Below are 14,200 nucleotides of genomic sequence, written 5' to 3'. Positions count from 1 at the left end.
TTATTTTCTTATTTAAGAAAATTCTTATATGAAATGAAGTTTTATAATTAATAGATATAATTAGAGCATGTCCCACTGCCAACACGAAACAGATTTGTATATAATTGTTAGAGGAGTCAGTTACAAAGATGTCATTTGTTCCAGTTTCTTTATTTGAATCTTTGAACTTTGCCAAACACAACAATCTCACTAAAGTCATGACTTTCACAATTATGTTCATACAAGCTAGTGTGTTTTAGAGGCGTACTATTATGCAAGTGAGCAAGGGTGTGTTATTCAAAACAGAATAAAGCTGTGCATTTATCAATCAAGGGTTTGTACTGATCAGGTCATGTGTTTGATAACCTTAAAAATAAACTGGATTTCGCTCATTGGTATTTTGTGTTTAGATCATTTGGTTCAATTCAGTTTATTTACATAACGCCAGTTCACTAAAAAGGTCTTTTCAAGGCACTTTACAAAAATAATGCAAGAAGATTCATCGTACATGAATCCTACTCAGAGAAGTTTTAGCAAAATTTTCTAAACTAAATCCAAAAACTGGATTTTACTGAAACTATCTGTGTCTCATTCTACTTTGAGAAATAAACCCTGGTGCATATTCTCAAAGACTTTCAGTCCCCTCAGACAGTGCAGCATATAATGTGATCAATAACAGTGGGACAGCGCTGATCAGGCTCCTTTCTGTTCCTTCCTTTCCTGCCATTCTCCCTGACACACACTAAGATGCAGCATCCAAGCAGGAGCTGTTACAAAATATAATTTAAATTAAAATGTACTTTTTTTATATGTGGTTTGACTGCTGTATTTTTTTAGACATACTTAGCACAAAGTTTATGTCACCCAGCTGTGAGGATGGAAGAATCATGACATCAGGGGAAGAAAGCAGGTTGGTCTTATGCAGAATGGAAAAGCCACTTAATCCAAATGATTCATTTTAAAATATAGTTTCACTTAAAAGTGTTCTATAATCTAACTACACTTTGTCTTTGCAGCCACTGATTTTAAAACCCAATTTAATGGTCAGGAGAGAAAATGCTATGAAAATGATGGTACACATGTGACCTTGGATTCAAATCATTTCCAGCTTTTGGGAGGCTGCTCTAGGTGTGAAAAGTTTTTATTATACTGTTGTAACTATGTGGTCAGTCTTTATTTTGCTTTCTGCTAGTTTAACAAGAATACAAACTCATAAGACTGGTTCAATTGCATGGTTCTCTTTATTTTATTGCAAAAATAGATACTCCATTAGTTAGAATTGCATCGGTTTAGAAGAGTCTTTTAGCAATATAACACTTCGTTGTGTTGAAAATCGGAAGATTCTCGTCCCTCAAATTATTTCCAGCAACTTGACTTAGTGTTTTTGACTGCAATCCACATCTACAGCACCAAATACCTCCTACATGATTGTTTCTTTAAACTCCATAGAAGGTCTGCTGGAGTTCAGAGTTTGTATGAAATGCTTGCTTTTTAACAATTACTGATGTTAAGTGCAGCAGTCTGACATCAGCTAAGGCATCGTAATAAAACTACACAATTGTAATAATTGATTTACAAAATGTAGATTTAGTTTTATATGTTAAGCTGAAAATGTGAAGTGTAAAAACTGGATTTCATCAATCCGGACTGGTAAGAAATTAGCTGGGCCTACCAACATTCAAACAACCAGAGTGGGATCATTCATTAAATGCATTTTCAGTATCTCAAAGGCACAATCTATAGTCATTCTTAGACATCATCTGTGTAGACAGACATTATATGTGTACAGACATTCTTTGGTATAAAGCGTGTTGAGTTATATTCCAGGACATAAAGACAATTCAATATCTAAACGACGGGTTTCAGTCAATGTTGACCTTATTCATCTTTAAAGGCACGACATGTTCTTCTTTCAGCTGCTTAAATCCTGGACAGGGATTCTTTGGACGCTTTCATTAAGACAAATGGTGGAAATGCTCTCTCATCATGGAGGGAGTCCTTGGTTTTATCCATTGTAATATTGCTGAAGAAACAATGATGTTCATTCCATAGCACCAGGCCTGGTTGCCACATAGACGAACACAACGATGAGTAGAACCACCACAGTGAGTGTAGGCACCACCACTGTGGCCACCTGCTGTCGGGCTTCCTGCATGGCCTGTTTCCGCTCCTTCTTGTCCTTTGATGTCTCTTTCTTAGGTTTGCCTTTAAGCTGCCTCATGATGTCCCAACGACCCTCTTGTCTTCACTGTTCTCACACCTGACAACAACAAACTTATGATAACATCACAGAGACATAACCATCAGCTTCACATAAACATTTTTCCAAGATTAACTTGCTGATGGATGACTGTTTAATCCATGCTAATATATCACGTTAGGCTTGTAAGCAAGAATAGCTACTAACTTTGTTGTTGCCGGTGTTCAGAGGTGGGTAGTACTGGTTAAATTTACTTGAAAAAGTTTTTTGGTAAAAAAATAAAAGAAAAAAAAAAAAGTTTTTTCCCCAAAAGAAAACTTAGTAGTTTATACTGAAGGTGTAGTTTATACTGAAGGTGTAGTTTATACTGAAGTACTGAAGGTGTAGAAAAGGCATAGAAAAGGTAGCATTACTGCACTGTAATTTTTACTTTTACTTGTTTAGCTTGTATAGAAATAGACTTCAGAGATCGGAAACATTAGATTCTTAGATTTCTGCAAAGTTCTGAGCACAATTACTCAGTGGGTACATGTTACTATTTACATCATTATTGTTTTTTTATTAATAAACATGGTTATTTTCATTTGAAAGGTTACATGAATGTATTTATATTAAAAACGTGTTTATAGTTAAGCCCCTACCTTTTCTTTTGAAAGCTTTACCTTTAAGCTCAGTTGCATTGTGACACACAATCAAACGTCAACGTTAGTCTCATTTAGTCTTTGCCTTTTGATATCTTTTAAGCTCCTACAGTTGTGGCAGTCATATGTTCTTGTTGTGGCAAGTTAAACTTAGCTCAATCTTCTAAATGTGGCAATTCAGAGTTTGCTCAGGATTTACTATCATTTGTATTTACTGGGGTTTTCTTTGATGCTAAGATCAATTTCAACACAATTGAAGCTTAGCTTAATATCAGACAGAGATAATTATCATTATTATTAATACTCCTGATCTGAAACATTTACGCGTGACAAAAGAAACGCTTAAGAAATCTGAAAAGCGCAGCTACTTTGTAACATCCCAGTATGTGGCTATTCGTTTTGTACTCTGGCTTATTTCCACAGAACTGTTGGCAAACTGAAGGAGGAAAACTTTAAGAAATGTGAACGTTTGTTAAATTGTACAGAATGTAAGTTGTCCTTTAATCTGTTGATAACATGATATAAAACAGAAACGGAATTATAAGCTTATAGTGGTGGAGGTTAACAATAACGAACTAGCGTCGTCAGAAATGATAGTTACATACTAACCTTAACAAATGTGGTCTTCAACACTCCTGGTTGTGCTGACGGCTCGGCAGGTTTGACGCGAATGTGTTTTCTAAATGCAAATACTCCCACTTACACAAGATAAGAGACAGAGGAAGTAATGCCTGTACTAAAACGATGAATGGTTTTATTTCATGTTATTTGATTATGTCTTTTTCTTTCTTCTTCTTTTTCTTCGTCGTTTTCTTCTTCTTATTCTTCTTCTTGGATTTACTGGCGGTTGGCAACAAACTTTTAGTAGCATTACCGCCACTTACTGGTATGGAGTGTGGTTCGTGATGATCTATCTATTTTTACACACATATATATATAAATTCTACAAAAAATTAAAAAAAATAAAATAAAGAAATAAATCCTACCTATACATATACAGTAAATATATATATACATGTACACACACACACACACGCACAAATATACAAACTTATACATAACTTTGTATTCTACCCATCTATATCATACACATGTTCACAAACACATCTACTATAATCAAATTCTATGAAATAGTTTTTGGGGTTTTTTTTAAATCGAATAACTATTTGGATATGTTTACTCCCCAAATTCTTCCTCAAAATATCTAGTAAATTAACTTTTTCCATAATACATTCAAACTCTCTCCTCATATATCTTCTCTCTCTTTTATATTTATGACATTCTAATATAACATGTTCTATTGTTTCATATTTTCCACAGTAATCACATTTGCCAGTAGTATGCTTTTGAATTTTAAAAAGTGTATAATTAAGTCCTGTCTCCCCAAATCTTAACCTTGTTATCACTCTTTCCTCTTTTCTATTTTGTCTTCCATTTCTTCTTTCTCCTACTATCTACTGAATTTTATAAAACCGTCTTCCTGTTTTTTCTTCATCCCACCATTTTTTGCCATTTTTCCATTCGTTTTTATTTAACAATACTTAATAATAACAATATTTAACAACAAACTCTTTCCCTCAGCTTTACTTGTTTTAACTGTAAAACTAATAGGATTCTGAATTGCCCTCTTTGCCATTTTATCTGTCCTCTCGTTTCCTTCTACTCCAATATGTGCTGGAACCCACACAAATATAACTATTAAACCCATATTTTGTATTCTCAATAATGTATGAAATAGTTCTAATAAAATGTTCATCCTACTATCTGATTGACTATATTTTAAACTTAATAATGCAAAGCTTGAATTTGAACAAATGACTGTTTTTAATGGTTTTATGTCTTCTACCCATTGTAAAGCTAATAATATTGCCAACATTTCTCCTGTGTATACTGATAATACATCTGTGATTCGTTTTCCTATTTTTATATTGAATTCTGGTACTACAAAAGCTATTCCTATATTTCCAGTTATTTTTGATGCATCTGTATAAATTTGAATATATTGATAATAATTGTTTACATGTAACTGTACTGAATAACTATCTACGATGTAAGATTTATCTCCATTATTGACATATCTACTGTTGCTTCTGGTAGAATCCATGGTGGCATAATTGATATTGGTGTTGTTTGAGTAATTTCTAAATCAGTCATTTTAAATTCTTTTATTTTCTTTTCAATTGTCCATCCAAAAACTCCTCATTTCTTTCTTTTCTTTTTCCCAACAAGGATTTAAAATTTCCCAAGTTGGATGATCAAAGTTATTGCCTTGTAAATTTAACCAATAATTTATTACTAGTTTTGTTCTTAAGTCTAACAGCATTTCTGCTATTTCTACTTCTAATGCTGTTGTTGGTGTGGTTTTAAATGTTCCGGTACATAATCTTAATGCCTGATGTTGGATATTGTCTAATTTAACCAGATGTGTTTTAGCTGCTGAACCGTAAACTATACAACCAAAGTCTATGTTAGATCTTATCATTCCAGTGTAAATCTGTTTTACTGATTGCCTATCTGCTCCCCGGTCACTGCCAGCCAAGCATCTCAAAATATTTAAGATTTTCTTACATTTATCAGCAACATTTTGAATATGTATATTCCATTTTAGTTTTTCATCAAACCATACTCCTAAAAATTTTATACACTTTACTTGCTCAAATTCTAGGTTATATTGTCAGGATCTGTGTTTTTCTGTGTTTATTTAGAGTTTCTGTGTCCGTAAGTCTCTTCGTTGTCCTGTCCTCCCCTTGATTGTTCCCAGGTGTGTCTCGTCTCTGTGATTACCCTCCCGTGTATTTAACTCCACCTGTGTTCTTTGTTCCTCGTCGGGTCCTCGTCAATGTCTAGTCTGTTCGTCGTCGGTGTGTCTCTGTGCGAGCTGCCGTGTTTCTGGACTTATTTATAATTAAAAATCATCATTTTCATCTGACCTGGGTCCGCTGCGCCTGCCTCACCACCAACACCACACCGCTTCATGACAGAAGGACCCGACCAGGACCGAGTGGTGAGAAAGCAGCTCATGACCCAGCACGACCAAGAGGCATGGTTCCAGCAGCAGTTGGAGTTGGCTCAGCGGGATCTCTACAAGGACGTAGAGATCCTGCCATCTCCGCTGCTGCTGGAGGAGATGGGGTTGGACTCCGACTACACCCTGGCGATTAGCCAACGCCAGACCCTACCAGTCACCACCCCAGAGCCCCCCGGATGCCGCCCCCGCCGTTACCTACGCCCGGGGAGACAGCGACGTGAGCCGCCGGTAGACTCGGCCCCTCATCGCTTTCCGGGAACACTTCCTCCGCTGTCTACCCGGAGACAGCGACGTGAGCCGCCGGTGGACCCGGTCCCTCGTCGCTTTCCGGAGCAGCCCCCTCCGCGGTCAGCCCGGAGACGGCGACGTGAGCCGCCGGCAGACCCGGCCCCTCGTCGCCTTCCGGATCCGCCACCTCCACGGTCAGCCCGGAGACAGCGACGTGAGCCGCCGGTGGACCCGGCCCCTCGTCGCCTACCGGAGCTGTCACCTCCGCAGCCGGTTCCAAGGCTTCGCTGCGGCTCGCCCCCGCAGCCGTTTCCAAGGCTTCGCTGCGGCTCGCCCCCGCAGCCGTTGCCAAGGCTTCGCTGCGGCTCGCCCCCGCAGCCGTTGCCAAGGCTTCGCTGCGGCTCGCCCCCGCAACCGGTTCCCAGGCTTCGCTGCGGCTCGCCCCCGCAGCCGGTTCCCAGGCTTCGCTGCGGCTCGCCCCCGCAGCCGTTTCCCAGGCTTCGCTGCGGCTCGCCCCCGCAGCCGTTTCCCAGGCTTCGCTCCGGCTCGCCCCCGCAGCCGGTTCCCAGGCTTCGCTCCGGCTCGCCTCCGCAGCCGGCCCCGAGGCTCCGCTCCAGCTCGCCTCCAGCCGGCGCACCCGAGGCCGTATCAACGCCGGCGCACCCGAGGCCGAATCAGCCGGCGTTCCAGCCGGCGCACCTTCCGAGACTCCCAGTGTTCCTTCCGAGACTCAGACTCCCAGCGTTCCTTCCGAGACTCCCAGCGTTCCTTCCAAGACCCAGACTCCCTGCGTTCCTCCAGAGACTCCCTGCGTTCCTACCGAGACTCCCTGCGTTCCACCCGAGACCGAGACTCCCTGCGTTCCACCCGAGACCGAGACTCCCTGCGTTCCACCCGAGACTCCCTGCGTTCCTCCAGAGACTCCCTGCGTTCCGACTCAGACTCCCTGCGTTCCTCCAGAGACTCCCTGCGTTCCGACTCTGACTCCCTGCGTTCCTCCAGAGACTCTCTGCGTTCCACCGGAGACCAAGACCCTCTGCGTTCCGACCGAGACCCTCTGCGTTCCACCCGAGACCGAGACCCTCTGCGTTCCACCCGAGACCGAGACCCTCTGCGTTCCACCCGAGACCCTGACCTTCTGCGTTCCACCCGAGACCGAGACCCCCAGCGTTCCACCCGAGACTCAGACCCCCACCGTTCCGACCGAGACCCCTTGTGCTCCGACCGAGACCCCCTGTGCTCCACCAGAGACCCTACCTCGGGGGGCTCGTCATTGCCGTCTGTGGGCGGCCCCCGGGGCTCATCATCGCCACCTCCAGGGCCGCGGACGGCCGCTGGACCGCCTCCTGGGGTCCCGCCTCCGGGGTTCCCGCCTCCAGCGCCGCGGACAGCCGCCGGACCGCCTCCGTGGTTCCCGCCTCCAGCGCCGCGGACGGCCGCCGGACCGCCTCCGTGGTTCCCGCCTCCAGCGCCGCGGACGGCCGCCGGACCGCCTCTGTGGTTCCCGCCTCCAGCGCCGCGGACGGCCGCCGGACCGCCTCTGTGGTTCCCGCCGCCGCGGACGACCGCCGGACCGCCTCCGTGGTTCCCGCCGCCGCGGACGACCGCCAGACCACCTCCGTGGTTCCCGCCTCCTTTGCTTCCGCCCACCCTGTGGGTAGTTTTTTGTTGTTTTTGGACTCTTGGCCCTCCCGGTGTTTCCGCCCACAACGGTGGGTTGTTTTGTGTTATTTTGGACTCTGGCCCCCCGTCCAGCGCCCCTCCGCCCGCCCTTGTTGTGTTTTTGTTTTGTGGGCGTCTGGTAGCCGCCCTTGAGGGGGGGGTACTGTCAGGATCTGTGTTTTTCTGTGTTTATTTAGAGTTTCTGTGTCCGTAAGTCTCTTCGTTGTCCTGTCCTCCCCTTGATTGTTCCCAGGTGTGTCTCGTCTCTGTGATTACCCTCCCGTGTATTTAACTCCACCTGTGTTCTTTGTTCCTCGTCGGGTCCTCGTCAATGTCTAGTCTGTTCGTCGTCGGTGTGTCTCTGTGCGAGCTGCCGTGTTTCTGGACTTATTTATAATTAAAAATCATCATTTTCATCTGACCTGGGTCCGCTGCGCCTGCCTCACCACCAACACCACACCGCTTCATGACATATATAATTTTCATTTCATTTTATTGTTTATTCATTTCTGATTAAATATCATTACTTTTGTTTTTTCAACTGAAAACTTAAATCCCCAGTGCAACGCCCATTTTTCTATTTCAATAATAACCTCTTGTAATTTCTTTACAAGGAAATCTACATTTTCCCCTCTTTTCCAAGCAGCTCCATCATCTGCAAAAAGTGAACATCCCATTTCTTTTCCAATATCTTTAAATGCATCGTTTATCATAATTGAGAACAGTAACAGACTTATAATACTCCCTTGTGGAGTTCCATTTTCTACTATATATTTTCCTGAGATCACTTCACCAATTCTAACTTGTATTTTTCAATTTGTTAAAAAGTCTTTAATCCATTTGAATATCTTTCCTTTAATGCCCAACGTGTATAATTTAATTAATAATCCCTCAACCCACGTCATATCATATGCTTTTTCTATATAAAAAAAATATTGCCACTACATTTTATTTATTTACTTGTGCTCTGTCTATATATCAGACATAGCGTTGGATTTCGTCGTTTTCTTCTTCTTTTTCTTTTTCTGTTTCTTCTTTTTCTTATTGCTTTTTATTGGCGGTTGGCAAAAAACGTGAAGTAGCATTACTGCCACCTACTGGTATGGAGAATTATCTATCTATCTATCTATCTATCTATCTATCTATATATGGTCAACTTTTATGAAACAATTCAGTTTTATTTAAAAATCGAATAATAACTTGTATATGCTTACTACTAAGTTCTTCTTCAATACTAAACTAACCTTTTCCTTAATATTTTCAAACTCTCTCCTCACATATCTTCTCTCTTTTTCATAGTTGGGGCCTGCCATGCAAAGCAATGGCAGGAACCTATTACTCTACACCCAACAAGGTGTCTCTTTATTCTTTATTTTTCTTCCGTAACCGTTAATGCGGCTCATACCGCTGGGTGCACACCTACAAATGAGGTATCAAAACGTGCAGAAAATTCACGCCATTGGAGCTATTATTTTTGGTGGGATTTGGGCTTAACGTGGCGACATAATTCGCAAAAAACTGCGAAAAAAAACCCATTATAAGTCAATGGGAAAAATCCTGGAAATACCCTATTTTTGAGGATTTTCTGTGTCGTCACAAATTCACCTAGAAATGCCATTCAAATTTCATTTTGTAGATACGTCTGTGATCTCTTCCAAAGTGAAGACGGCTCGTCGATACCAGTTACGGTTTGTCCACAATTTGCCTCTAAGCGACCCAAAGTTTCTCATTTTTCCTAAAGTTAGAGTGCTTCTCTTGCTGATTAGAGTGAGAGATCAAGACAACTTTTTCCACCCAAATCATTTTTGAAATCGCCATCACGGCCACAAATATCGCACGATTAGTATCAAAATCGGTCCTGACATTGATACGCCTGTCTGCTCCGGTAAAATGTTTTCGAAATTTATCTAGACCGTACGGTTTTCTGTCACGGTGCTTCAGAGCAAAGTCATGCGACAGGATTTTCTGAGGCTCTCAGGCTCTTTCACTAACACTTCACACCTTGGTGTGAAACTTATTTAACATAGCAACGGAACTCAAGAGGCTATTGGCTGCTGATTTGGACTACAAATACGCATCGCTGTAGTTCTATCTATCCTCAGTTGAAACAGATCAGGACTGAACTGGCCTTTAGAACTAATTGCTGCTATGGGCTGTATATAACTGATTTAACTCAGTAACTGTTACAGATGGGATTAGTTTTGAACTTTAAAATGAAGCTTAACAAAAATTTCACAATAAAAGCCTTGAATATTTTTACATCATGTAATTGCTGTTTTTGGCTTTATTTGACTTTTTCATCCAAAGCACTGTTACACATGGTATTAGTTTGGCCCTTTGAAATGAAGCTTAACAAAAATTTCAAAATAAAAGCCTTGAATATTTTTACATCAGAAAATTGCTCTTTTGAGCTTTATATAACTGATTTAACCCAGCAATTGTTACACATGGTATTAGTTTGGCCCTTTGAAATGAAGCATACTGAAAATTTCAAAATAAAAGCCTTGAATATTTTTACATCATGTAATTGCTCTTTTTGGCTTTATTTGACTTTTTCATCCAAAGCACTGTTACACATGGTATTAGTTTGGCCCTTTGAAATGAAGCATACTGAAAATTTCAAAATAAAAGCCTTGAATATTTTTACATCATGTAATTGCTCTTTTTGGCTTTATTTGACTTTTTCATGCAAAGCACTGTTACACATGGGATTCGTTCGGAACTTTGAAATGAAGCTTAACAAAAATTTCAAAATAAAAGCCTTGAATATTTTTACATCAACTACTTGCGTTTTCAGCATTATATAACTGATTTAACCCAATGACTATTACACATGGGATTAAAATAGACTGTTTTGCATGAGCAGCAGATAGATCCTCTATTGCACATGTGTCAAAGTCAAGGCCCGCGGGCCACATGTGGCCCGCTACGTCATTTTATGTGGCCCTCTCCCCCCTACCACCGTTTTACAGCCCCATTGATTGACTTAAAATAGGTTTTGAGCACGAATTGACTACAAACTACATATCCCATAATGCCTTCCGATTCTTACCAACCAACATTACGGCTTCTCGCCACTAGAGTGCAGCAGAGTCACCTCAAGCTGATTATTAATTTTCCCAGCGAATAAAACTGAAACATCGACAAGCTAAGAAGCTAAAGAGCGAAGTCCCGTGATGTTTCAATCGAGGACTTTTACCGTCTACTGCCCCCTGATTTGATGCCACAGCTTCGACTCCATGCAGCTCCTGTGTTTTGTCCACGTTTGGAAGCACCTATCTGTGCGAACAGATGTTTTCAATAATGACTTTAAACAAGACCAAGACCAGATCGCGCATTACTGACGAAAACCCACACGCCGTTTTGCGGATTGCCACAGAATAGAACTAAAACCGGACATCGACGAACTGACCAGGGGAAAACGGTGCCTGACATCCGGCCAGAAAACATTGGTAAGCACAAACAAACTACATTTAAATAGAATGAATGTAAAACCAAAACTCAGTATACTGGAATATGCATATAGTTTATTGATTTTGCATGTGTTTTGTTTATTTACAGAACACAACACAATGAGGATGTGTGTGAGTTGGTGACAGGGTGAAGAGGGATCAGCTTTGTGTTCAAGGACAGGCAACGTCACCTCATTGTTTTGTTCTTATGTGAAATGCATGTTCGTTGTGTAATAAATAACGAAAAGGTTTTGTGAATGAAGTTGAGAGTTAATATCAAAACTTGTTTTTTTATTATTTGTCTGCTTATCTTCAAAGCAGACAAAGAATAATTTTCCCAGCGAATAAAACTGAAACATCGACAAGCTAACGAGCTAAAGAGCGAAGTTTAGCTGAGCAGTTTAAAAATACTGAGCATATTTTTAAACTGAGCAGTAATTTTACATCCATGCAAACTCAAATGTAATATTTAAAACTTGAATACATAAAATCAGTTATTTAACAATATGAGGTGTTGTTTAAAAATAAAAAAGATAGCAATTTCTTTTTATTGCAGAGACATTAGATTCTTAAATTTATGGTATTCTTTAAATGTTGTAATTTTGGTTCATTGTAAACTTTACCTGTAAAAAGTTTGTAGAAATCTTTAACATAAGGTCAATATATATTTTTAAACTGTGATATGTTGTGTGTGTGCGTTATTGAAAATTTATATTTGTGACAATCATTAGGTAAATGCTAATGAACTGCCTTCCTGCAGTTTATGAGCATTGAACTGTTACTAAACAGTTCAATGCAAGGTTCATTAGCGTTAGCATTTTAGCTTCAATAAGCTATTAGCTATTTATTTTACTTTTTAGCAATGTTTAGTATACTGAATGGAGTAAATCAATTACAGAAAATATCCTAGTGATTTCCCACATACTGATGAAAGCAATGACGCTAACATTAGCGTTTCTGCTGATTTTAGCTGATATACTTACTTTATAATACTGAATGGTGCACGTCCGCCTTACTTAACGTTCTTGCGGTTCTCCGCATGCCACTGATTACGTTGCGGCGTTCTTTAGCGTCGATGCCGATTTGTAGCGTGACAACGCCGGGCCCAGACCCGACGGGCGCGCCTTGGCAGGCCCCGGCTAAATTTCTTCCGAAATTTTCTAGTTATGACATGCTAGTATAACATGCTCTATTGTTTCATATTTTTCACAGTGATCACATTTACAAATTAAATCCCATATGTCCAAATCTCACTCTTGCCATCACTTTTTCCTCCTTTCTATTTCATCTTCCAATTCTTCTTTCTCCTACTATCTTTTGAATCTTGTCAAATCTTCTTGTTTTTTCTTCATTCTTTCATCGGTTTTTGTTTAACCATACCCTCAGATTTACTTGTTTTTACTATAAAACTAATAAGATTTTGAATAGCCCTCTTTGCCATTTTATCTGCAATCTCATTCCCTTTAACCCCAACGTGTGTTTGTATCCACAAGAATCTTTCTGTTAAACCCATCTTTTGCATTCTAAATAATGTATGTAATATTTCTAATAAAATGTCTGCCCTATTATCTGATTGATTATATTTTATACTTAATGCAGAGTTTGAATATGAACAAATTATTGCTTTTAATGGTTTTATGTCTTCTATCTATTGTAAAGCTAATAATATTGCCAATATCTCTCCTATATACACTGATAATCCATCTGTGATTCGTTTCCCTACTTTTAAATTAAATTCTGCTACTGTTTTTTCAATCGTTTTTGATGCATCTATATAGATGTGAATATATTGACGATAATAGTTTACATATAGTTGCACTGAATATAGAACTATAGTAATATAGTTTGACTCATTTCTTTCTTAAAACCAAGAAAAATGAACAACCCTGACCATCCTCTTTGAGTCTTGGGTAAACAAAGTGTATTCAGTCAGAGGTGTCTTCAAGTTTGCTGTAATACAGACTGCTACAAGAGATCTTTCCTGCCAACAGCCATCATTATATACAATAACTCTGAAGAATCTGAGTTACTGAGTTACAACAACATTTAATTTCCCTTTGGGGTCAGTAAAGTATTTTTGAATTGAATTATTCATCCAAAACTTCTCATTTCTTTATTTTATTTTTCCCTGCATGGATTTAAAATTCCCCATGTTGGACGACCCCGCTTATTGATTTATACATTTAACCAATAACTTATTTAATTTTGTCCTTCTCAAATCTAAAGGCATTCCTACCATTTCTACTCTTTTGTAAACTCTACATTTGACAAATTGTTTCTTCGTCACTCTGCGACAAATCTTTGTATTTAAGTTTTATATTTCCGCTTTTCTTTTCTCTTTACTAATATTGGAACCATGAATTTTACTAAATGTTCTTGCTAATATTTCAACTTTCTCATTATCTTTTATTATATTTGTGTTACCTATTTTTATATATAAATCCTTTTTTTATACCATTCATTCTTTTAATTATTTTTATTTTTTTAATTATTATTTTTGTTTCTTTCCCTACTGTACGACAAACATTGGTCAAATAACACCAGAGTATTCCTTCTGAATTTTTTGTTACATTTTTTTTCCCATAAAGTCACAGCCATTCATAATCATTTTTTGAGTGACAGTTGAATGTGTAATTACGTCTTTAATTAGCCGAATTGCAGGAGGAATTTCCATTAAGACTGTTACATTTAATTAAATGCGTATTTGTTTTTTGACAAATAATAAAACAATTTAAAAAATGGCCATCATGAAAATTTTACTATAGTTACAGAGCAAACGGTGTCTGTCGCTAAGTAAATAAATAAATAAATAAATAAATAAATAAATAAATAAATAAGTTCTGGTTCTTTGAGTACACACTTCATTGGGGGCTGCTAAAAAGTAACTTTTTATTGATATATTCGACTGTTCAAATGTGTTTTGTTATCACTTGTTGAGAATAACGTCAACAAGCGTTATTCCAGACAAAAAGTAGTCCATATCATTCAATAATAATAATAATAATAATAA

The 14,200-nt window shown here is 39.4% G+C and overlaps 1 protein-coding gene across 1 annotated transcript; it reads right to left on the bottom strand.

Moving 5' to 3' along the window:
- Window positions 1–1,201: 1,201 nt before the first annotated feature.
- smco4 (single-pass membrane protein with coiled-coil domains 4) lies at window positions 1,202–3,651 on the bottom strand. Its single transcript, XM_032590787.1, has 2 exons — window positions 3,430–3,651; window positions 1,202–2,239 (listed from the first exon to the last, which is right to left on the bottom strand). Exon 2 carries the CDS (start codon window positions 2,198–2,200, stop codon window positions 2,021–2,023), a length of 180 nt encoding a protein of 59 aa, XP_032446678.1. The 5' UTR covers window positions 2,201–2,239; window positions 3,430–3,651; the 3' UTR covers window positions 1,202–2,020.
- Window positions 3,652–14,200: the final 10,549 nt, after the last annotated feature.

Source organism: Xiphophorus hellerii, chromosome 18 (assembly GCF_003331165.1).
Source record: "Xiphophorus hellerii strain 12219 chromosome 18, Xiphophorus_hellerii-4.1, whole genome shotgun sequence".
In the NCBI taxonomy this organism is placed as follows: domain Eukaryota; kingdom Metazoa; phylum Chordata; class Actinopteri; order Cyprinodontiformes; family Poeciliidae; genus Xiphophorus; species Xiphophorus hellerii.
Note: the sequence above shows the minus strand (reverse complement) of the source record. Positions and strands in the feature narration are given on the sequence as shown.

What these genes read in the sequence shown, in the direction of transcription:
- smco4 (XM_032590787.1), bottom strand. Translation starts at nt 2,200, where the DNA reads ATGAGGCAGCTTAAAGGCAAACCTAAGAAAGAGACATCAAAGGACAAG.